Source organism: Oryzias latipes, chromosome 22, assembly GCF_002234675.1.
Source record: "Oryzias latipes chromosome 22, ASM223467v1".
Classification (NCBI taxonomy): domain Eukaryota; kingdom Metazoa; phylum Chordata; class Actinopteri; order Beloniformes; family Adrianichthyidae; genus Oryzias; species Oryzias latipes.
Genome location: NC_019880.2, coordinates 21,344,279 through 21,366,404, shown reverse-complemented (window position 1 = coordinate 21,366,404; position 22,126 = coordinate 21,344,279). Strand labels below are relative to the sequence as shown.

Below are 22,126 nucleotides of genomic sequence, written 5' to 3'. Positions count from 1 at the left end.
CCTGAGTGTGTTTCTCATGGCAACATAATAGACTGACTGTAGTAATCCCAGTATTTAGTGATGTCATAACAAGAAACAAAGATCTGTTTGAATGAAGCAGCTGATTGGTCGATCCGTTCAGACACAATATTCCCGTCCTAATGATTGTTCAGGAACCGGTCTTTATCAACTCTTCTATGAAGAATCATCGTTATATGATAAAAGAATATTTCTGAAGTATTATTCAACAACCGCTCCAAAGTACAATTGCAATCCCGTCACGACACAGTTTCAACTGCTTCTCTGCTTTCAGTACATGGAAATGCAGATACTAGTTCATACTTTCATATAACGCTCTTCTTCTAAGACAGAAAACAAACTTCAACTGCTCTGTTGGTCCAGGACGAGGAAAGACAGGACTTTCACATCTCTGCTCAGCTTTGGTCCTGGACCTTCTTATGTAACAGACCTGCTTTAACCCGTAGAAGCTCCCAGATCCCTCAGATCCTCAGGTACAGGTCAGGAACAAGGCCAGAGTTCTGAGGACTTCATCCTCTGTGGAGATGTGTAAACAGAAGCTGGAGATCTACTGTTGCATTTCTATTATTTCTATTGGTTATTTCTAGACTTTTTATTTTTTAATGACAGTGGATCTGTTTGTATAGAAATAAGTTCATTGTTTGATGGTAGAAAAGCCTTCAAACACAGTTTGTACTTCTGTCATGTGATCCTGAAGAACAGAGTTTTTCATGCTTTAACAGAGCACCCCCCACCCCCCATTTGGAGCAGATCAACTAAGTTTACTAAAACTTCAACTTCTGAGGTCTAATTTCCCAACATGGTTCTAAATTTGTAAGGATTTCTATAACTGAACATTGTGTCCTCTGTTGATGTGACAGAGGGCTGTCCACAGCTCTCTCACCTTCTTTTGTAAACAACAACAAAACAACGGCTGATCCCTGTGGACTTCTGTTGGCGTGGAAGTGTTTAATCTTAAATTCCTGTGCTGTGTCATCTGTCAAAGGAACTGAATTGGATGGGAGAACATTTTCCTCACATGGACGACGACGGTCATCTTCACAGGACGCAGATAAACGCTTCAACCGATGACGTAACTAAAGAATGATGCGACTGTCAAACTCCTGAAACAAATCCCATGTTTTGATTCTGTGTGAAGACATGGGAGCTCCTCTGGGGAAGATTCGCTCACGCCGACAGACGGCAGCTGTGATGGACGTGTCTTTACGTGACAGCGGAGCAACGTTTGGCACGGAATGAAACCAACTCATAAGGAAAAATTAGACTTTTATTGTGGAAATAATGAGAAAGACTGACAGAACTAAAGAGCTTAAATGTATAATAACAAAGGGGAGGGGGCACTACGTATTTAGTTTAAGAGCAAAAATGTGAAGGGTGCAAAACGCTGATGACCTCTAAACAGAAGGATGCACTGAGCTGTTCCAGCGACAACACTGGGAGGACTGGTGGTTTACTGCCCCCTGGTGGACAGGAATGAAATGGTACACAGAGCTCTTGAGCGTGACGCTCTTCTCCGTCTCAAGACTTCTTGTACTCGATTCTCTCCACTTTGACGTCATCCCCGATCAGCTGATAAACGTAGGTCACCACTGTGGACGCCTGGATGTCCATTAATACGAAAGACGGGATGATGTTCCTGTTGGGAGAGAACACACGACTGTCAAACAAAACGGTTTGGGCCAAGACGTCCGTCCAGCGGGCAAGTCACACAACGACGGTCCCCCAAAAAACAACAGGCGGCAAACACAGAGACGTCTGTTCTGTCACGACCTCATCACTGCACAGACCGCTCACACCTTCAGGTGAGGTCACCTGAGGTCCTGCAGCTGCTGGCAGGACATTCACAGCTGGGTCTGGTCTACCTGCGTTCCTGTCCATGGTTGTCTTGTTTCTGCTCTCAAACATGGAGGTGAACAGCCTTCTGAATGAAGGTTCCACCATCAGCCATGACAGTTTTCTCTAAAAAAAAAAGCTCTCTGGGGGCAAACTGTTGCAGCTTCCAGCGTCCCACACGGACTCCTACCGTTCCAGTGCGTTGTAGGCTCCGGTGGCAGAACCTGGGTTGATGTAGAACTTGTTTTCATTCTCGAAGGCCTCAAACTTGTGCGTGTGCCCAGAGATGAGGATGTCCACGTCCAGCTGTCTCTGGAGCAGAGCCAGGCTGGCCATGTCGCCCCACGGGATCACCTGGTGGCCGTGGATCAGGCCGATCTTGAACTGGCCCACCGTGACCACCTTCTGCTCTGGGTAGTTGAGGTTCTGAGGGAGGAGGGAAAACGAGACTTCAGCGCGTTTCTGAGCCCCAACAGGACGACAAAGACCAGGTCTGTCATCTGCATCTGGTGTCTCAACCAAGTGAAAACCTTCAACGGCGACAACGACAAATGCGTCGCCCACACCAGTTATGATCTGCCCACATTCTGGAACCAGAACCGTTCAGATCCAGGCATCCGTTCACTTTAAGTTCACTATCCATCTCTTTTTTTTTTATTACCAAAAGCTTTCTAGAAGAAAACGTCATTCAAACTGGATAAATGGGAAACTTTTCACAGTAAAATTATGAACATAAAAGTAGTTGGGATTTTTTTTTTTTGGCCTGAAAAAGTAAAAAAGTATGTAAAAAAATTGTTTTCAATTAAAAAAAAAATTCTGTAGATTTTACGAGTAAATTTTGTCCAAAAAAAAAACAATTCCACAGTCTATCCTTCCGCTCGCTGTTTCTGAATCATTTTTGGGCCAGGGTTCACATTTCCTTGTTAAAAATCACACGACGCGCCTCCAACCGAAAATTAAGGAACAAGGAACTGTATTACCAATATTCAGTCGTCCTTATCAAAGTGTCTAATAGGAATCATATTCCCATCTGCTCGCTGTGAAACCAGGGCCTGTTTGAATTTCCCGTTGTACATGAATGCACCACACTGAGATGCAGCAGACGGACCTCATCAAAGTCTCCCCGGACGATGTGGACGTCCCCGGCCAGCGTCTTCAGGTAGTCGTAGCTCTCCTTGGTGCAGAGGTTTCCCGTGCAGAGGATGTGCTGGATCTTTCCTGGAACCAGCAGCTTCTTGAACTTTGCGGGCAGCGTGTTGCAGCGGTGGGGAATGTGCAGGTCACCTAAAACCAGGACCAACTGCCGGCACGGCACAGACACGGGGGCAGGTTATTCAGAGGCAGCACGGCGCCCCCCGTTAGTCACTTCAGCATCCAGATGCCCCCATTCCCGTTATTGCACCGAGTCACCAGAACAGCACGGAGGGATTTTGGTGACATTATTCCTAATGCTTCTTTTTTTTGTTTTTGTTTTAATTTAGTGGCGCTTCTCCTACAGCAGAAACGTGATGTGAAGAGTCAAAGCGGAGGAAATCCTGCAAATCTTTCTCCTAACTTTTTTTCTTTTCTTCCACAGCTCTGTTCCTACAAATGTCCGTCTAGGCGTCATATCTATCCGGCCGGGCAGAAAACGCGATCACTCATTTCTCCTCCGTGATCACATTCACAGCAGACGATGGGATACATAATCGGAGTCGCTCTAGATCCAATGAAAACGGGATGAGCTCATTCCTTCCTGTGCTCCGTGATGCTCACCTGAGGTCTTCCTTCCAGAAAACCTTGCAGGTTCCGTCTACGCCCTTGATTCAGGAGAGATGGGATTAAAGCCGGCATAAACCAACCTTAATCCGGCCAGGCGGAAAACGCCATTATTCATTCCTCCTTCATGATCAACAACTGTTAGTTCTGTGATTTGAAAAGGACGCCACATACACGACATTATTGGATCCGAGTCTCTGGTCTCAGTGCCACGTCGCCTCGATTTAGCGTGAAAAGGTTTGTCAAAATGAAAAACTTGCGTAGCGGCGAGCGATCACAAGCGTTCTGGATGCAGAAGCCTGAAATTCCACACGTGTTTCCATAGACTATCATTGGCCGCCTGAACGCCAGTCGACGCAGCCGGTGTGAACGCACCATCACTGTTTTGAGCGTAAAATTTAAAAAAAATGTTGTGTGCTCAGAAACTACATCAGAAACTTAAAAATACGTGCAGAAAAAACAACAGAGCAGAAGAGCCAGCCAATCACACACACCGACATGAGGCTTGATGCTTATTGGTCAGAAATTCTCCCGTCAGGTCTGTGCGTGATTTGAAGAATTTCTGACCAATCAGCATCGACCTCCGTTTCAATGTCTGTGATTGGGCAGCTTCTGTGGCGCATTTGTAACGTCCGTCTCTGTTCTAGGCACAGAAAAGAGAAAATGTCTCTCCAGTGGAAACAGTTTTGATATTTTTGATTTTTCAAGTGCAAAATTATCTTTAGAGCACAAAACATTTTTAAGGTTTTAGGGTAAAAACATTGAGAGTTGTGCTTGAAATAATGGTACAAAAATCCCTCCACAGAAACAGCAGACTCCCTGAGTCAAGCAGATCATCAGACTTTCATCTACCGCACTCATACAGGTGAGTGTAAAAACACCGGCCTCCGCGCGTCTGGAATCCAACTGGCCTGTGAAGGTGACACCACTAAACGGGATGCAGACAGTTGGATTTCAGAGCTTCTTCTGGGTTTTAGTAAGAAGTGTCAATAAAAAGGGAAAACTCGGTCCAAAGAAAAGGCCAAAGGCCTCCCAGGACCACCTCCCCCAGATACCGAGCACGATGACCAACAACACATAAGCATTTAGTGTCAGCAGTGAAAAGTAGAACCGTCTGACATCGTTTTGTAACTTTATAGCAATAGTGATGGTTCTGAAGGGTTTTCAATACACCTCATCTTTGGTAGCCTTATTTATAAATGTCAGAATGGCAGAAATATCAGAGCCTGCAGGGTTGAAATAAAACTGGTCCAACTATTTCCCATCAAACCTTTCCTTTGCTGGTGTTAGTGTTTTATGATCGGCATGAAGCGAGAGGTTTAGCACGGCAAAAGAAGACCTGCAGTTGCAGCGCCACCCTGTCAGACAGGCAGGTGGAGCGGCGGGCGGAGGAGCGGCAAAAACTGCCCACTTACCCGGTGACTGGCCTGGTTGGTGGAGGGAAAGGTGTGGAAGGCGTGGAGAATGGGTGAGAAAGGGCAGAAAGTAGAATGTGCATGTGGATAAGGACACCGTGTGAGATCATAAATGTGGGGGTAAATAACACAAAAAGAGGGGTGGGTGGAGGGGAAAGGTTGGGACAAGAAGGCAAAAACTGAAATTAGAATTAAAGGTAAACGGACAGAAATTAATCATTCAAAAACATACAGCAAAACAAACAAACAAAAAAAAACGTGGCAAAATCAGTTAATGGTGGAAAGTTAGTGAAATTACAAGCAAGAACTTGGATGAAAAGGCAAAAATCATCATGTGCTAAAAGCATGAAGGACGAGCTCAGTTTGCTTTTTGACAAATAAACATCGATTAGTGTCAAGAACACAGACGAATGAATGACTTACAGAGTTCCTGCTGTCACCGTATTAACCTGAATGCTTTAATTTATTCACAAACGAGAGTCCAGAACAACTTTTGGCTGCTAGCTTATCAGGCTAATTTGTTTCAGAAACAAACAAACAAACAAACGATGTGGGTCAAACCAAAATATCAAAGAGGCGGGGGGGAATGAAAGGCTGGTTCTAAAAAGGAAGTCAGTGGCTGCAGCTTGAAGAATTGTCATTTTGGAGACTAAACTGCCCGGCTGTCATGTGATCGTTGATCCATCTTGAAAGAGTCTCACACACCCTAAAAGCTCGACTGTGGACACCTTGAAAACACGGCGCGTGCCTCATAGTTTTTGAATCACGCGGGATCAATATATATACATTAAAATCCATAATTTTGCTGGAAATGCGGCAAATGGAGGCCCTTTCGCCATTTCATACTCACCATTTTCTCTGTTGCTGTTTGCTGCCTGGTGGAGGAAGCAGCTTGGCACGTACAGCGTCGTGACGTCAGATTATGGGCGCAAGATCCTATCAAGTGGCACTTTTAAGTTCCGTAACCCTTTCAAAATAAAACATACAGATGGCAACTCCAGCACAGGCGTTAGATTTGAAAAAAAAAAAACGTGGGTTAAGCATCCGAAAATGTTAGAATGTGTAAGATTAACATTCAATACACGCTGACCAATATCAAGTACTTAAAGCTTTGCTTTTTTTGAATAAAACTCAAAACCAAAATTCCCATTTTTTTTCGGTTGAAACATTTGGAACAGTTTTATGCTAATGCAGATCAATTCTGCCTCACAAACTGCAGCTTTGCCTGTGTTAAAGTGTCCACAGTCCAACATGCTGACATTTATTACAGGCTTCTTCATGCTTATTTCATCATAATTGTAAACAGAAAAAAAGGGGAAATGCCTAGTTTGCTTGACTGAGAATGCTGGGTTTATTTCCTTTTTCAAGTATAAACCCTGTTACAGTGAAACTTGATTTAAAATTCCTTAAAAAATAATTGCTGAAGTAAATGTAAATTGTTACCCTACTTAATTTTTCTATTCACAGACTACAAAACTAACAACGACAGCAACAACAATAATAATACCATTACCATTGGTAATCAAATATGTGGCCTGATTTTATGATTAATAGAGTGACTTCGGGCTTTTATTTCATAGGGAAAACTACAGCCGGAAGTTGCAGATGTCGCTGTGCCTGCTAACTCCACAGCGGTCAGTAAATGCGTCGCGCGTAGCTTCATTTCTCAGAACATTCGAGAGGTATGTCTTAAATGACTTCTCAACATTTTCACGGGCTTGTGTTAGAGTGGATTTCTCTTGTGTAAACGTATTTCTACAGGCGAAGATGTCGTTTGAAAACCGATTTGAACGATCAATCGGACGATTTTCGTTAACACCGTCGAGTGTTTTTTTAAGCTAGCTAACGGTGCTAGTTAAAGTGACGTCACTTTAGTGCATTACCTTGATTATTCCGTCAAGTCTTTGTAGTAGCTGTTATTTTACTTGATATTAAAAGTATTTTTTGGTAGTTCTCAGCCTTAAGTTTTGAACATCTACAAAAATACTTCCACGGTGTTGGTTAACCGAACACGCGTGGGTTCAGGTTGGCCGTTGAAACGGTAGCAGCGCCTGAAATGGTCTTTATTTACCGTAGATGTCGTTCTGGACTTGATTTCGAAGGATCTATCTGTGTGTCACCTGTATACGTGACGGCTGACCTGGCAACCATGACGCCTGTCACACCTGCTGATGCTTCCTCCCGCAGGTTCTCGCTCCGCTAGGGCGTTCCAGAAAAAGCCGCCTGTCTGTGTCTCCGAGACCCGCTGTGTCCTGACGCTTCCAGTGGTCAACGGGGGCATCTTTACAGGCATAATACCATCAACGGAGCCTGCTTCAGTCAATACACCACAAGCTATCGACCACCGTTCACTGCGGCAATAGGACGAGCAGCGTTGTGTTTATGTCTTTGTTTTGCGAAAACGGTAAGTCACGACCTCATTTTTCCCCCCTTGCTTCTTATCGGACCGACTGTGAGCTCCATCTTAAAAATCTACCGTTCTTGTGTTTTTAATTATTAAGCACTAGGCTACATTTTCTGTGCCGCTGGATCAAAATGGCGTCTCCCAGCCTCGTCACTCGTGTGCAGTGGTCCGCTGGATGACGCACTCTGCGCAAAGCTGGCTGCTAAGCTAGTTAGCATGTCTGGTAAACAGTGTCAGCCTGCCAGAAAGTGTTCGCCTACAGGTCCGAGCGGCTCTGTTTGGGAGGCACTGCGTTGTTTGTGGGTTTAGTTGGAAATATGGCTGTCGGCGGAGCTGCGGCAGTCACCATCAGGAGGGGAACAGCGAGGCCTCATGGCTTTGACCTCCTCTCAAAGAGCAGGCCTTACATGAGCAAAGCCAGAGGCCCCAGGAAAAGGACAAAAGACTGCAACAAAACAACTTTTGTGTGCATGCGGACACAAAGGGGGGCTAAATCATTCCATTCTGTGGCGGGTTATCCAGTTAGGCCGAAGCTATCACGGGTTTAACTCGGTCTAACCTAAAGTTCTCCCATTGGTTGCCTCAAAAACCTGTGAACGTTTCTTTCTACATGAGTTCATGGCATGTTTTTGAGAAGGCCCTCTGAAAAACTCCAGTTCTTGTTCTGATTCTAAATTCATAGTCCATGCAGGTTGGTGGAAGCTGCTTTGTGCTGCGGGCTTTATTAAAAACGGATGTTTGTCCCTCTCTCCTTTCAGAGCTGTTGCGCAGCAGTTGGAACCTGTGTGGAGGAAGTCTAGCCTTCAAGCAAGGAGCTTGCAGCCACAGCGGCACAACATTTTTCATGTCAGAGACCGAGCGCTCTTGCAGTTGTTTATGTCATCCCCTTTTTTCCAGACAGAAGATCCCAAAAAATCCCCAACCAAGATCCTTTTACCTTACTGATAGTACTAACATTCAGCCAAAATGTCTGTCAACGTCAACCGCAGCGTGTCAGACCAGTTCTATCGGTACAAGATGCCCCGTCTGATTGCCAAGGTAACCCGATCCCGGCCGTTGTTCAAGATTCTGTCAGGTTTTTTCTAATTCTCAACTCTGAGATATGACCAGACTTTAGCTAGTAGAATTAAGACAGGATTGTTTCAATGTTGAAATTTATGAGTAATAAAGGACAAAATTTCATTCATTTTTCAGGTTGAAGGCAAAGGAAATGGAATCAAGACGGTCATTGTCAACATGGTTGATGTTGCAAAGGCTCTCAACAGGCCTCCAACATGTAAGTCACACCTTTTCTGCACTCCTGCCAGATTTCCTGTTTCCTTTTGTCAATTCTGCTGTTCTCCGCAGACCCAACCAAGTTTTTTGGTTGTGAACTTGGTGCTCAAACCCAGTTTGATACCAAAAATGATCGTTACATCGTCAATGGATCCCACGAGGCGAACAAGCTGCAGGATATGCTTGATGGGTTCATCAAAAAATTTGTGCTGTGTGCCGAGTGTGACAACCCTGAAACCGACCTGGTAAGGCTTTACTGCTTCTGCAAGTTTCAGAAGAACTGAGGCGAAAAGGAGTTCAGTTGATGCACTGTTCACCAGAAAATATGTCTGATGGTTCTTTTTTAACCTTCTATAGCAAAGTATCCATTAGTTTTTCAGAAATCAAACTAACAGCTTAGTGTGAAACTCTCAGAAAATAGTCCTGAAATATTTAGTTAACTAGTATCAGCTGTGAAGGTTCGTCTTTTCAGGATTAATTTTGAGTTTGTCTTTTTATTTTAACAGCATGTCAATCCCAAGAAGCAAACCATCGGCACTTCCTGTAAGGCCTGTGGGTACCGCGGCATGCTAGACACTCGACACAAACTCTGCACCTTCATCCTCAAAAATCCACCAGGTGAGACTTTTCCCCAAAGGGGAAGTCCGTGACTGACTAAAGCATTCAGAGGAAATGTCCTTAACACAAAAACAAAAATCCAGATTGTCTGTAATGACTCTTTTTCAAATGACAGAGAGCACCGACAGTGGATCTGCATCTGCTAAGAAAGAGAAGGAGAAGAAGAACCGCAAAAAGGACAAGGAGAACGGCTCCGGCAGTGGCGAGGCGGGAACCCAGGACAGCTTTAATGCTCCTGAAGCTGTGGTGTGTATGCTGCTTCAGACTGAAGCTGGGATATTTTACATGAAGCCAGCAGGGAAACGCCGCCTTTACTACAGCATCTCAATCCTAAAAGAAAACCATTCCAGATGATGCTGCTAGAAAATGACTGGGTTTCTTGTTGGGAAAGAAGGTTGGATCACTTGACTTCATACGGGCTGTAGATTCAGGCCTGGGATTTTAGACATCGACTCTATTCAGAACCCACTGGGAACAAGTCTGACCTCCTTCCAACCGGGCTGGAACAGTTATGCAAACTCCCAAGAACCCAGAACACCGTGTCACACAGACATTACATACATTTAAAATGTATGTAATGTCTGTGTTTCACGATACATGTGCGATGTACGTTATTCATAAGAGTTTCTTGCGTTTGTCGGTGTGCACAGATGTCCGTCGAGGGTTTGGGTCGACGGTTCTTCACATGAATTTGGTTTTGAGTTTTTTTTAAACCTTTGATCGGTTGAGAATTACAGTTTCCGCATATTTAACATAGTTTATACACAATTATGACACACATTTTAAACAATTGTGTGTGTGATTGAGTGTCTTTCCACGACCATTCCACATATGTCTAACAGACTTTTCATGGTCCGACATATAAGTTTTATATCACGGATATGGTGCACGTATAACGTTCTAGTTATGTAATTGACGCACAAATCCCTATTGAATTGCAGATAAACAGCACAGTAATCACACGGTTCGTGTTCTGTATCATTTCTGTGTTCTTTGCATGGTTTATTCCTACTTCTGTGGTTTTGAGGTGATTCCTGATCCATCTGTGAACATTTCTCGTAAAGTGAGGAGTGTTCCTCAGCGTTTCACACGTTCTTTGTCTCTGTGGAGCGAACGTCCTTCAGTCCAGCTAGAACCTCATTAAGGAGTCAGGAAGGTTTTCTCCTCCCTGACCCTCCGGTTGTTTAACGGTTGTCAACCTCCCCGTCTCATGCATCCTTCGTGATGCTCGCAGTCACTGCTTGTCATGTTGCGTCGGACTCTTGGTTTTGAAATGTAAAGGTTACAGTTTTCCTGAGAGCTTTTTCCGCCCCTCAAATCCCATTTCCTGTTCTGATTTGTCCTTCGGTCGTTGAGGATCGGGATGACGACGACGAAGACTGGGCAGAGGAGACTACAGAGGAGGCACAGAGGCGTCGTATGGAGGAGATCAGCGACCACGCCAAGAACCTGACACTGAGCGACGACCTGGAGAAACCCTTGGAGGAGAGGGTCAACCTGTTCTACAGCTTTGTGAAAGTGAGTCTGTTCGGACTGTTAGTTGGAGTAAAATCCTATTTTAAATCAATAGGATCTAAATCCTCCTTCACATGTGTAATCGTGATAACCCGGTACTGGAGGGGAGGGTATCTCAGTGCAGACATTCCAGTCTGATCTGCAGCTCTCTGACAGGTTGAAGGAGCTGAAAATGTTTGATAGAAAACTTCAAATAGAGCAGTAATGTAGAAAACTGTGATATCTTCCTTTAGCAAAAGAAGGAGAGTGGAACCATCGACGCGGCCGACAAGGAGATCTTGGCTGAAGCGGAGCGTCTGGATGTGAAGGCCATGGGCCCCCTCATCCTCAGTGAGCTGTTGTTTGACGAAAACATCCGCGACCAGATCAAGAAGTACAAACGCCACTTCCTAAGAGTGAGTCTCTGAGCAGCCCTCTACAGACGTCCAGTACGGATGGTGGAATCTGACTACTTCAGGCTGATCATGCTAGCTTTAAGATGTTGGTACAGACTCTTTGCCCCTCTCCTCTCTCACGGTTTGATCAATCTTTCCCCAGTTCTGCCATAACAACAAAAAAGCCCAGAAGTACCTGATGGGGGGCTTTGAGTGTGTGGTGAAGCTGCATCAGGTCCAGCTGCTCCCACGTGTTGCCGTCATCCTGAAAGACCTGTACGACGCTGACCTGCTGGAAGAGGACGTCATCCTGTCCTGGGCAGAGAAGGTCGGAGCTCTTCATCCACAGAATGAATGAATGAATGCTTTTATTATTGTAAATAAAACTGTAAATAATTAACTATGATAGTCTTTTACCCAAACCAAAAATTTTTCTAGATTAAATTGGCTTTTTCTTTCATTTCTTCCCATCTTGGGTGGGTGTCTTACTATAACTTCATGTTTGGTTCAAAGACTTTAATGAAGGGAACAATGTTTGCAGATTTTAGTTAATTTTACTAATCTCTTGCACCAGGTTTCCAAGAAATATGTCTCCAAGGAACTTGCCAAAGAAATTCACGCCAAGGCCGCTCCTTTTGTGAAATGGTTGAAGGAGGCAGAAGAGGAGAGCGAGGGGAGCGAAGAAGAGGAGGAGGAAGATGACGAAAATGTGGAGGTACAGTTTAAAAGCAGACGATGCCAATGGGTGGAGTTGAAAACGTGCATGAAATGAATGCAGTTTTAAGAAAGCTGAGTTTTAGCTCAGGAGTCGGTCGTTTCAATATCAAAGAGTTGAGCATTAACATCAGATGTATCCAGCCGTCCAGTTCTGATCCAGATTCCAGCTCAGACCAGGAAAACAAAGACAGGATCACTGTCCTTTTTCCTCGCTGTCACTATCAGCCTTCAGGCTTCTCCTGAAATCCTTTATTTAAACCAAACTCTACAAGAATAATAAATTACATGGAAAGTAGCTGTTTAAAGACCCACTCACATCTATTGGGTGCTGCACACGGACCCAAACTGACCGACTCGGATGTACTCGAATGTTCCCATAAACAAAAACAGTCATATTTGAGGTGGGTTACTGCTGCACACAAACAGGAATAAGACTGTCAGAGTTGCAGAGATTATTATTTATTTATTTTTATTTTTTTTTGGGCGCACCGGTACGACCATGGATTTTTAAGACGGACCATTGAAAAATCCAGTTGCACTTTAGAGCGCTGGCTCCATATTCACATCTATTTGGATCATGAAATACTCAGAAATGCAGTTAGTAGAATGTTCTTTTTCTTTATTATGTCCTCTATCGTGAGAAAAAGACTGCATTAAAAACACCCAAATCACTATTTTCATCAGAGAGGGTCTTCAAGATCGGAAATGCAACATCTCTTTAGAGCTCAAGGCTGAACTTAGTGTGATGGCAGTCTGGGGTCTGGGGTCCAGACCGGGGTAACTTCTTGCGATTTAGTTCAGCATTTCGGTCTTGTGAACCTAAAGGTACTTGTTTACCTGTTGGAGGGTTAACACTTGGTCTCCTCAGGTGGAGACGTCGGTGGGCGTCCATCGTAGTAAAGGTGACGTTCCTTAAATCTGCTGTTTTGCGTCTTCAGGTGGTGTATTCGTCCTCCGCTCGTGAGCTGAAGGTGGAGACGGTCAAACCAGAAACACCCGAGAAGGAGGAGGATGACATTGACATCGATGCAATCTAAGACGGATGTGTATGCTGATGCTGTGACTCATAACGCTCTGTATGACGTATGGAATAGTTTGCCTTTTGCTCCTTTACTACATTTCCCAGACTCCCTTCTGCTTTGTGGCATGATTTCTGTAGCGCTTTTCCTGCTGCACAGTAACTGTAATCCTGACATGTACTCAGTTGACTAAATGAAATTGCTCGGGGGTTAATCACAAGTGTTATGGGGATCATTTTGATTTGCATCTTTGTTTTCTCCTTTGTTTTGGGGAAAGGGAGGTGCTTGTTGTATTTTTCCAGTCAATAAAAATGTTTTGCTATCCACCACACTGTTGTCTTTTCTAAAGGATGACTTGATGTAAACGGTGCTGTATGTATTAGTTAATGCAGGGAAAACAGAACATCGGTTCTGAAACGCTCAGTTTTGGATCAACCTAGACTCTGGGTTCGCATAGAGAAACGCCTTGGGATTGTCAGATGCTAGGGACAGGAAGCTGGTGTTTTCACGCGGGCTTTACCTTCGTGTGCGTCATCCACACCCCTTTTGAAGTGAGTCACGAGGCAGTTTCCTCTCGGCCCGCCGAGGTTCTGGTCGGGCTCACCGGTCCAGTGGGACCGAGGTCAGTAAGTTTTCTCTGCCCGCTCAGTAAAACATGGACGTGGTGCCTTCAAGTACCGTCAGGAGCGCAGAGATTGCATTCAAGTTAAAAAACGTTTTCACATTTTTGTAAACCATTTTTCTCATCAAATTAGTTCAACTGCAACGTTTTTCTAATTAAATTAATGATTATTTTGAAGGGCGAAAAAACAAATACACCACTGACAACAGTTAAAATGCATATATTTTACTTTGTGTGCTGATTATATGTATTCCGTATTTTCACAGAAAAATGCCACTTGTAGTGGGAAATCGTGCTGAATTGGTGTTTTTTAACCCTTCGGAGATTCACGGTTTAGTTATGTCTGACGGTGCAATGGGTCCGTGAACGCATCCTAATCCAGCCCAGCCGCTCAGTAGCCATTTTGGTCCCACCTAAAACAGTCCGAACTGCTTCACTTTAGTCCGCAGGAGATGGGAGAAACAGAACAGACTGCGGGTGTTTCAGCCTTCCGGGGATTTACCTTCTCTCTGCCAAACTCCTACCAGTGACCCTATATCGGTTCTGTTTAATCCGAACTCGGTTTGCGGGAAAAGGGAAGGTTCGGCTATTTTTGTACCGACCGACACAGTCACACAGCGCCTTCGCGTTAGTTTAGTTAGCCTCACTGACTCTCATGGACACCGCTTTTCCTGTCGGGATGTGTGGATCGGACCTCACCGGCCTGCAGTGACATGTAACCACTGAAAAGCAGACCGTACCGCTCCGTAGTTTCTTCTTTTTTTTTTTTCTTTGCTCTTCCTGAGAGCTCAGGTGCTCGGCACAAACACGTCCGGTCTGCGAGAGTCGTCACGATCCATGCCGAGACCGTTTTCCGGAGAGAGCTGCAGAGCGAATTAGGGTCTGTTGGTTTTGGGAGGTCGGGCTGGCGTTTGGACATCGGAAAACAAGAGTTTTGAAGGAAGACGGCCGAGAAGATGTCAACCAAAACTCCCTTACCCACGGTCAACGAAAAGGTGACGGAAAGTGTGAGTAGACGGGCTCTTCTGGTCACGTTCAATCGGTCAACTGCCTGAAAAATGGCTGTCAGTCAAAGATACGCGGCAGCCCAATCACTTCATTTCTTTATTTTCTGACCGATGGCTTGTTTTACACCCGATGTACTACTTTGTGTTACATGGTAAACAAGCTGCCTCTCCGTCAAACACGCCCTGCCTTTAATTTATACCGGCGTGTGAGATAAAAATAACACAACACTTGGTTCTTGCATGAACTGTAAAACATCTGCCTTGTTGTGACTTTTTATTTGGTGTTTAAGCAAGCAGCTAAGGCCCAAACACGAGCTGAACTACAGTACTTTGCCTGCTGGACTGGTTCTGGCAGGCAACAGTAGTTTCCGTCCCGGACGCCAGTTGGCCTTTGCAGCTGTCAATCACGACATTTTATCCACTCAGATTTCAAAGCGAACCCTCGTAGCTCCGCCCCCTGTGACAAACAGTGCTCTCCTGCTTGAAAGGAGGTCGTCGAACTGCTGGCAACATGACTCTGTGGGCTTCCGGTTTGTGCTATCAAAATAAAAGAATATTTAATGAAACTAGTTCATAATTTTGTTGTAATTAAAAACGGGTCTTATTATTACAATCAAAGAATTCCCAGAGGATTTGTAATATTGCACATTAATGTTAAAAATTTGCGGTGCACATTTTGTTGACCGTGGCTTCTTGTGGTGTTTGCTCTTTTACAATGTATGATTTTTGTAAGTAGACCTCCTGACGCCTTGAAGAGTTACTTCAACACCTGATTGACTGACGTCTTTAAACACAACACCTCTGTTTAAACAGCCTGAGTAAATAACTGGGAGAGGAGGATTTTAGAGTAGCTAACAGCCAATCTAGTGTTTTAGTGAGAGTCCTATTGAAGCTGATTTAAAATTCAATTTTAGAGACTGCTTAGTTATCTCAGTGTCTGAACACCGCTTCTACTTTACTCAGCTGTTATTCGTTTTCCTTGTTGGATGATTTGTATTGTAGCAGTAATTGCTTTTGTAGGAATTTTGTGAGAGTTTTTTTAAGTCGTGTAAAGTTGTTACTCAGCTTCAGGAAGTCCCTCAGCAGCAGAAAAACCCTTTCCTTACATAGGATCATGTCCAGGGACAGAGGAATGGCCTGTCTGCTAAAGTATTGGACAGGATAATTATCTAACAGTTGATTTTAGTGTTAATTAATAGTGGCTCTTCTGAAAATAAAGATATAGAATCGACATCTGCATATTTCTAAGTGATTGTTTTGAGGGGGAAAGGAGGCATTTTGTGAAGCAGGCAGATTTCGAGTATCATACATCCATACATTCTGTCCTTCCCCGTATCATGTTGTCTAAGCCACTGCAGATGCCTGATGTCTGCATGTGATACGGTCCGTCTCATGACTCGTGTCAGCTGCAGCGTCTGCTGGAGTGGAGCACAAACAGCTCAGAGGGCGATAAGATGAGGTGAAACTATTGATCCTTTGTTGCTCAGTGTTCTAATGTAAAGGATGACTAGTAAAGTCCCCACTCCGATCACCTTTTGATCCGTTCTAAAGCCGATCCCAGTGCTCTCTCAATTAGGATGATCCAGTTTTCTGAAAAATCATAAAACTTGTTTTCTAGGACATCATTTTTTTTCAGAGCAGCAGGAGTTCCTCAGAAATTCACCTCTGATTTGTGGGCGGGACCGTTGGTGCAGAGTCCTGTTTGTTTATGTGCAGATTCCAGCTCAGACCAGAAAAACAAAGACATTCACCGATCTATTTGTCTGACAGTGGATGATCAGAAAGGGGCGGAGCAGGGAGAATTTGGCCCCGCCCACCGTAGTTTGTACGTTAAGACTACAACCTTTTTCAAACAACATTATTTCTTTAATCTAAATTTTCTTAATAAATGTGCTCCATCATTAGAAAAAAGCCACACGAACGTGTTAAAAACTCCATATTCATCGGAGTGGGTCTTTAATCAGGAGTATAAGCAGTTTGAAGAATATCTACAACTTCTGGTAACAGACAGGCGTTTACCTTTTAATGTGTATTTTTTTCTATGAAACGGGGATGTTCAGATCAGAATCCCAGGCTTTATTTTGAAAGGACGGCTGTTCCCTGCTTGCCTGCAGCAGGCTGAGCTTCATCAGTGCTCCTCTTCCTCTCTGTGCTTGTGGGGCTCTGGTCTGTGCGGGGCTGTGGGCATCCTCAGAGGGCAAAGTGCCGTCCTGTGGAAAACATGACGGGCTCTCAGGCCACCCGGAGACATCGCAGCCTTGTGAGTAAAACATAGGAAGGGGTTTCTCTGTGTTTGTAGAGGACGTCTTGCAGGAAGTTGTTGGATGAAACCGTTGGTTGAATGCTTTAGAGTTGGGAATGTTTTCCTCCTTGTTGGTCTGAAGTGCCGAGCGGGTCAGCACTGCATCCCAATCCCGCCACGGACGGGCTTTTCCTGCCAGCAGTGCTCAACAGTGACCTTATCCTAGTTGATATTTTTATCTCCACTGCTTTGACTGTAGCGCTCCCAAAATACTCCTGTAGTGACTTAAAGCATGTTTGTGCTGCTTAGTGGAGTTGAAGTGACCCTATTGTGGTTAATGGTGTCTTCAGGAATGTTAGATTATGGCAAACAGACATCCAGAGTCTCCGAACATTCAGAGTTAACAGATCTGTTGGAATAACTTCAGCGAGCTGTCCATTGTCTCTCCCTTTCTCTGCATTTGTGTTTGTGTGAAGGGTGAATGGGGCAGTTAGGCTCGGGGGTGGAGTCGAGAGCACCACCGCTGTGAACGAGGCGGCAGCCGGGCCGTCGATACTCGGGCCACGCCGAGTATCCGTCCCTTTTTGTCAAAAAATCAATCTTTGTTTGGCTGTTCTGTCAGCACATCATCACAGCCGAGAGCTTCTTCTCTGGGTTTTAGATAAAGGTGCAGGTCGGAGGTCACTGGTTTGATTCCCCCGCTGCATTCCTCGACCTCCTCTCCATTTCATCCTCAGTTTATTTGCAGCCTGAAGTTAGGATGAGAGGGAATGATGCTGTGATGCAGAAGACGGCCTGAATCTTTATTAGCAACAGTGACAGAACAATGGAGCTCCTTTCAGAGTTCACGTCTGTGTTGACTGTAGTTTGGAGGTCATGTGACTCAGTTCCTGTAGTGTTGGAAGCTCCTGGAGAACATGGAAACGTTGGAAAACTACGTCTGATGGAACAGATGCGTGTTTTTTTAATGACGTGCTCAGAGGTGAAAACGTCATTGATGTCATCTAAAGAGCTGTGGATTGATTGGCAGCTTTCCTGTTTTTAACAGTGTTAATTAAAAATTTCTAATAACTTTCTTTTTTTAAAGCCAAGAAATGTAATGGATGCTGGGAAATGAGTCGGTCAGACATCTGTGGATGCTGGAAGAAGAGCAGAATGAATGTTTGTGGTGGTTTTAATGGAGGGGAATGGGTCACAGCTGACGCACGGAGACGCTCTAACAGGATGTCCTCTCTGCAGCACACCTCGCACAGCAACGGCCGCTCGGACCTCGGCACGCGCTCCAGCCGGACCGGCGTTCGAACCCGCAGCTCCGACGAGTCGCAGCCACCCCACGTCGGAAACTACCGCCTGCTCAAAACCATCGGCAAGGGCAACTTCGCCAAAGTCAAACTGGCCCGGCACATCCTCACAGGCAGGGAGGTGAGTTTCCCAGACCGGGAGCTTCTGCAGAAAGTTGACATGACGCGGTGTTTAGATTCAGGGTCATGCTTTAAGTATGTGCAGCACAGCAGTCCGTCCACTCTCCCCTAAGCACGTACAGGCCACACAGCTGCGCTGAACACACCTGCACAGGTGAATGTGTTCAAGTCTCATTGCACAAGTGCCTCTGCAGGTCTTGCTGCAAGCATGCGTACAGGCCGTTCTCAGAGCTAATAGGCTGAGGTTTGGGGGGGGGGGGGGGGGGGGTGATGGTGTGGCGGTTATGACCCTCGTTCGTTCACGAGCCTGTTGGTTCTGTTGAAGTGTGGGGTCACAGAAGGAGAGGGGCTTCTGTCTTCTGGAGGATTTCAAACCACTGCCCCCCACCACCACCACGACCACATGTAGAGCTTCACGTCCTGCTGGTTCTGCCCGGTAAAATGGGGGGGTGAACAGGCTGTAAAGCAGGCTGTGGCCCTTTGACCCGTGTCCCTTACGTCTCCATGGTTAGATCTTCAGCCTCTTGGCTCGCCTCTGGATTTCTGTGGTGAGCGTTGGGCTTCCTCTGCATTTGTCATACCATGTTTTTCTTCCCCAGGTGGCAATTAAGATCATAGACAAGACTCAGCTGAACCCCAACAGCCTACAGAAGGTAATTATCATTCTTCTTTTCTCCTGCTGAACGGTTACTCTGTGGCAGAAGTAATTGACTCGAAGAAGTAAAGAGTAAAGTAAAAGACGTGCAGCAGATGAAGTCATAATGACTGGAACTACAGGAAACCGAATGTGTCTTCCTCTGCAGACGACGCATGTATACTTCCTGTAAACTGTTGCATTGTGGGTCTTTTTGCACTGTCAATGCTTAATCAGGTTCAGATGTTTTCCCTCTGAAATGATGCTTTTGTTGACATTTTTCCAAACCGGTGATGGAATAGAAAATCAGTTTTCCTCCTTCCACTTTTTGACTCTGTCATCAGTTTTCAAACTGGCATTAGCTCCGTTTCTATTGGCCGTGAAATTGCGCGAATTGTATTTGCGATAATAAATTTGCCTTTTGGAAACATGACTATTTAGAAAAAAACTCGCAGTTATCAGAAAAAATAACGTTTTAGCGCCTGGTGGTTTTTGAGGTGTATTCAAATAAACACATTTCACTAAACTACAATGGAAACACTTTTCAAATGAAATGAGTCATGTGACCAACAACCGGATGGTGATGCCCTTATTGTGTCACAGCTCATCAGAAGTGGAGCGTGTCATGTGGAATTGTTGGATCCACGGCTCTTCTGGAAAATCACCAACCACCATTTCCCAAAATGGCTTCATCCGTAGCCCCTCCCACATGTAAGGAGCTCGCCGCTCCACGACCTGAAGAAGACGCCGACGTCTCCTTTGATAGATGATGATGAGCGCTAGTGCCGTGGTAGAAATGTGAATGGATCTGCTGTCAATCAAAGTATTGGTCACATCCGTGTTTCTGAATGACTTATGGGGGGAGTCAGTTTGTGTTTATTGACATAATTAGGATTTAATTAAAACTCTGTCATTGTGGGGTTTTTTTGTACATTTCTTGAAGTTCACTAATAATTGCGTATATGTGTGATGGAAACGCAGCTACTGTGACTTTCATTTCTTTTGTTCAGGAAGTGACTCTGCCTTTTCAAATGCAAGTCTCGGCTTCAGCCCCCCTATGGGGGAGTGGGCTGGCGGGGGTTTGGCCCGGCTGTCCTTGGGTTAGTCTGGGCCGCTTGGTCCTGGTCTCTGCAGCTTTGGAGGCTCTTTGGTGGGTGGGTGGGTGGGTGGGACGGACGGACAGGTAGAGCCGGGTCCGGCTGCTCGCCTCCTCTCAGCAGCCAGCCCGTGGTTTTCCATCAGTTTTTCCACAGCTCCATTGATTTGTGGCCCACGTTGGGGGGGGGGGGGGGGGGGGGGGGTTTGGCCCTCTGGCACTGGCTGTGACCCGGCGTTGACAGGAAAAACACGAGTCATGTCAGAGAGGGAAAAGCGCCGGGCCTTTTGTTGTTGAAGCTCGCTGTCTTTAGGTTAGGGTTTGTCAGACCAAACGCTTTTGCTTCAGATTTCCTGTCATGTTTATTTTAAGGAGTTGGAGCTTTGAAGCTGTGACGTTCTCTGGATTCAGAAACACGGAAACGTTTCTGCTGGTCTCACCTTTCCAGAAATACACTCCCTCCATTCTATTTTAGTTGAGGACTCTTCATCTTCATTTTTTAACAGGCCTGTAATGAATATTAATGGAGGATCATATTTTAAGGGCGTTTTTTGATGTCAAACCTTATGATTTGGGGGGGGGCGGTGCGGTGCATCTGTTCCATCCAGGTGATGTTTGGGTAAACTGGCATGAGCAGTCGTTTCCGAAAATCCTGACCAACATTAGTGATTTGGAGTTTGCAAAAGCAGAAAATGGAGCAGACGTCCTTCAGCTGTCGGCGGAGGAATGCGGCGCTGCCGTTCAGGTCCGGTCAGACCTGATCCAGTCCGCTTCAGGTTGGAGGTTAAAGGTCAGCATCCTCGTTACCCCGGAAACCTCTGCCTGAAAGAATACACCGACGTTACTACAGATGGAAATAGGTTTATCAATTTAATGAAAACACATCACGGTTTTATTTCATTGGTAAGGCATGAACTACTAAATGACTATTATGGGATGTTCAGAATAAACCACGCTGGTTGCAAAACATTTCACCTCTCACCCAAGTGGCTTCATCGGACTTTGAGTGGAGGGTTTCCCACCGGAGGTGAAGAAGCTGAACAGACCCCAGTGCATCTTGGTCCTGCATTCGTCTCTGTGTTCCAGTATTTTAGATTTTACTTCTAGTTATTGATCAAGTATCCATTTTGCAGCGTAGATGTGTTCACATGAGTGTTTCTGTCTGAATAAAACCGAGTTGATCAGAGCCGCTTCCTGTTGTGTGAAAAGCGGAGCAGCCTGAAGCCTTTTACACCTCAACACTTTCTTAGAGTATTGTGAGTAGAAATGATTGACACATGGAAGTCACAGACTGACGCACCCCCCCCCCCCCCCCTCACTGTCTGCAGACATCCTGCTCCTGTTTACCACTTTTGTTTTTCATCTTTTCTCCTGAAGCTCTTGCTGACGATGCAGTTCAACTGTTAAAGTCATGATTCAGAAAACGGATTCAACAAAACGTCGTCTTTGTCCCCGTGTCAGAGAAGACGTTTGTCTCCTCTGTTTCACTGACCAGAAACAGAAGATCTTCAAGCTGTAGAAATGTGTTCACTAGACCTGCACAATATACCGCAAATTTATCGTTATCGCAACATCAAGCTGTGCAATATGCATACCGCAAAAGATGTCAAAAATCGCAATAAATGGTTACCTTAAGTGTGCTAAAACAAACTCACGGCAGCTTGAAATATTGAACAATTGAAATAAATCCCTTTGTGCATTTAACCAATCGGAAGGACCTGTTTACGTTGTTGATCAATCAGATGAGCCCTTTTATGTTTGATGTTTGCCTCCTACGTCGACAAGGGTCATTTGGAGTATAATTTTTAAACTGTTGCAGTGAAATGTCTTTGGTTGTTTCGCTATTTGTTTATATACTGCAAATTATATCGTTATCGCAATATTAATCACCAATATCGCATATCACGAGTTTTCCTCATATCGTGCAGCCCTAGTGTTCACCTTTCCAAACAGACGTCCGGATCCCTGAAAGGCTCTGCGCCTGAGGAACCATTTTTACAAGAACCCGGATGAACGCTGAGCTAGAACATGCCAGCCATCATGGATCTAAACATGCAAACTGTTTCTGAATGCGGCTCAGAAGACTGAAAAAGTGTTCCTGTGACACCAGAGCTGACGTTCAGACTGCGTTTCTGCTGGTTCCCCTCAGATCAGCTTT

The 22,126-nt window shown here is 45.1% G+C and overlaps 3 protein-coding genes across 21 annotated transcripts in view; 2 read left to right on the top strand and 1 right to left on the bottom strand.

Moving 5' to 3' along the window:
• Positions 1 to 1,267: 1,267 nt before the first annotated feature.
• vps29 (VPS29, retromer complex component) lies at positions 1,268 to 5,991 on the bottom strand. Of its 2 annotated transcripts, XM_004082690.4 has the most exons (5): positions 5,875 to 5,974; positions 5,025 to 5,036; positions 2,960 to 3,151; positions 2,042 to 2,277; positions 1,268 to 1,654 (listed from the first exon to the last, which is right to left on the bottom strand). In XM_004082690.4, exons 1-5 carry the CDS (start codon positions 5,875 to 5,877, stop codon positions 1,537 to 1,539), a joined length of 561 nt encoding a protein of 186 aa, XP_004082738.1. In that variant the 5' UTR covers positions 5,878 to 5,974; the 3' UTR covers positions 1,268 to 1,536. The 2 variants fall into 2 exon arrangements, with proteins under 2 accessions (XP_004082738.1, XP_004082736.1); XM_004082688.3 differs by lacking the exon at positions 5,025 to 5,036 and having other exon boundaries at positions 5,875 to 5,991.
• A 606-nt stretch (positions 5,992 to 6,597) lies between these two features.
• Positions 6,598 to 13,275, top strand: eif5 (eukaryotic translation initiation factor 5). Its single transcript, XM_004082687.4, has 12 exons — positions 6,598 to 6,706; positions 7,212 to 7,428; positions 8,187 to 8,466; positions 8,623 to 8,704; positions 8,776 to 8,948; positions 9,210 to 9,321; positions 9,437 to 9,567; positions 10,678 to 10,839; positions 11,070 to 11,231; positions 11,374 to 11,538; positions 11,785 to 11,925; positions 12,866 to 13,275. The coding sequence occupies exons 3-12, from the start codon at positions 8,395 to 8,397 to the stop codon at positions 12,962 to 12,964; spliced, it is 1,299 nt and encodes a 432-aa protein (XP_004082735.1). The 5' UTR covers positions 6,598 to 6,706; positions 7,212 to 7,428; positions 8,187 to 8,394; the 3' UTR covers positions 12,965 to 13,275.
• Positions 13,276 to 13,949: 674 nt separating this feature from the next.
• The window catches only part of mark3 (microtubule affinity regulating kinase 3), a 30,177-nt gene continuing 22,000 nt past the window's right edge, over positions 13,950 to 22,126 (top strand). For 9 of the 18 annotated variants that reach the window (XM_023951480.1, XM_023951471.1, XM_023951469.1 and 6 more), the window contains exons 1-3: positions 13,951 to 14,575; positions 18,057 to 18,239; positions 18,838 to 18,891. In XM_023951480.1, the coding sequence (XP_023807248.1) occupies positions 14,525 to 14,575; positions 18,057 to 18,239; positions 18,838 to 18,891 (288 nt within the window). In that variant the 5' untranslated portion in view covers positions 13,951 to 14,524. Of the gene's footprint in view, positions 14,576 to 16,719; positions 16,836 to 18,056; positions 18,240 to 18,837; positions 18,892 to 22,126 lie in introns of those variants that run through there. The other 9 variants (XR_002872610.1, XR_002872609.1, XM_023951472.1 and 6 more) reach the window with 4 other exon arrangements.

Bases quoted from the DNA above. Each gene is read 5' to 3' on its own strand.
- eif5 (XM_004082687.4), top strand. From the start codon at position 8,395: ATGTCTGTCAACGTCAACCGCAGCGTGTCAGACCAGTTCTATCGGTAC. The intron at 9,322-9,436 runs GTGAGACTTTTC...TTCAAATGACAG, and splicing joins CATCCTCAAAAATCCACCAG to AGAGCACCGACAGTGGATCT. The intron at 11,539-11,784 runs GTCGGAGCTCTT...CTCTTGCACCAG, and splicing joins TCCTGTCCTGGGCAGAGAAG to GTTTCCAAGAAATATGTCTC.
- vps29 (XM_004082690.4), bottom strand. The intron at 2,278-2,959 runs GTCCGTCTGCTG...CTCCTCCCTCAG, and splicing joins TCCGGGGAGACTTTGATGAG to AACCTCAACTACCCAGAGCA. The intron at 1,655-2,041 runs GTAGGAGTCCGT...CTCTCCCAACAG, and splicing joins GCCTACAACGCACTGGAACG to GAACATCATCCCGTCTTTCG.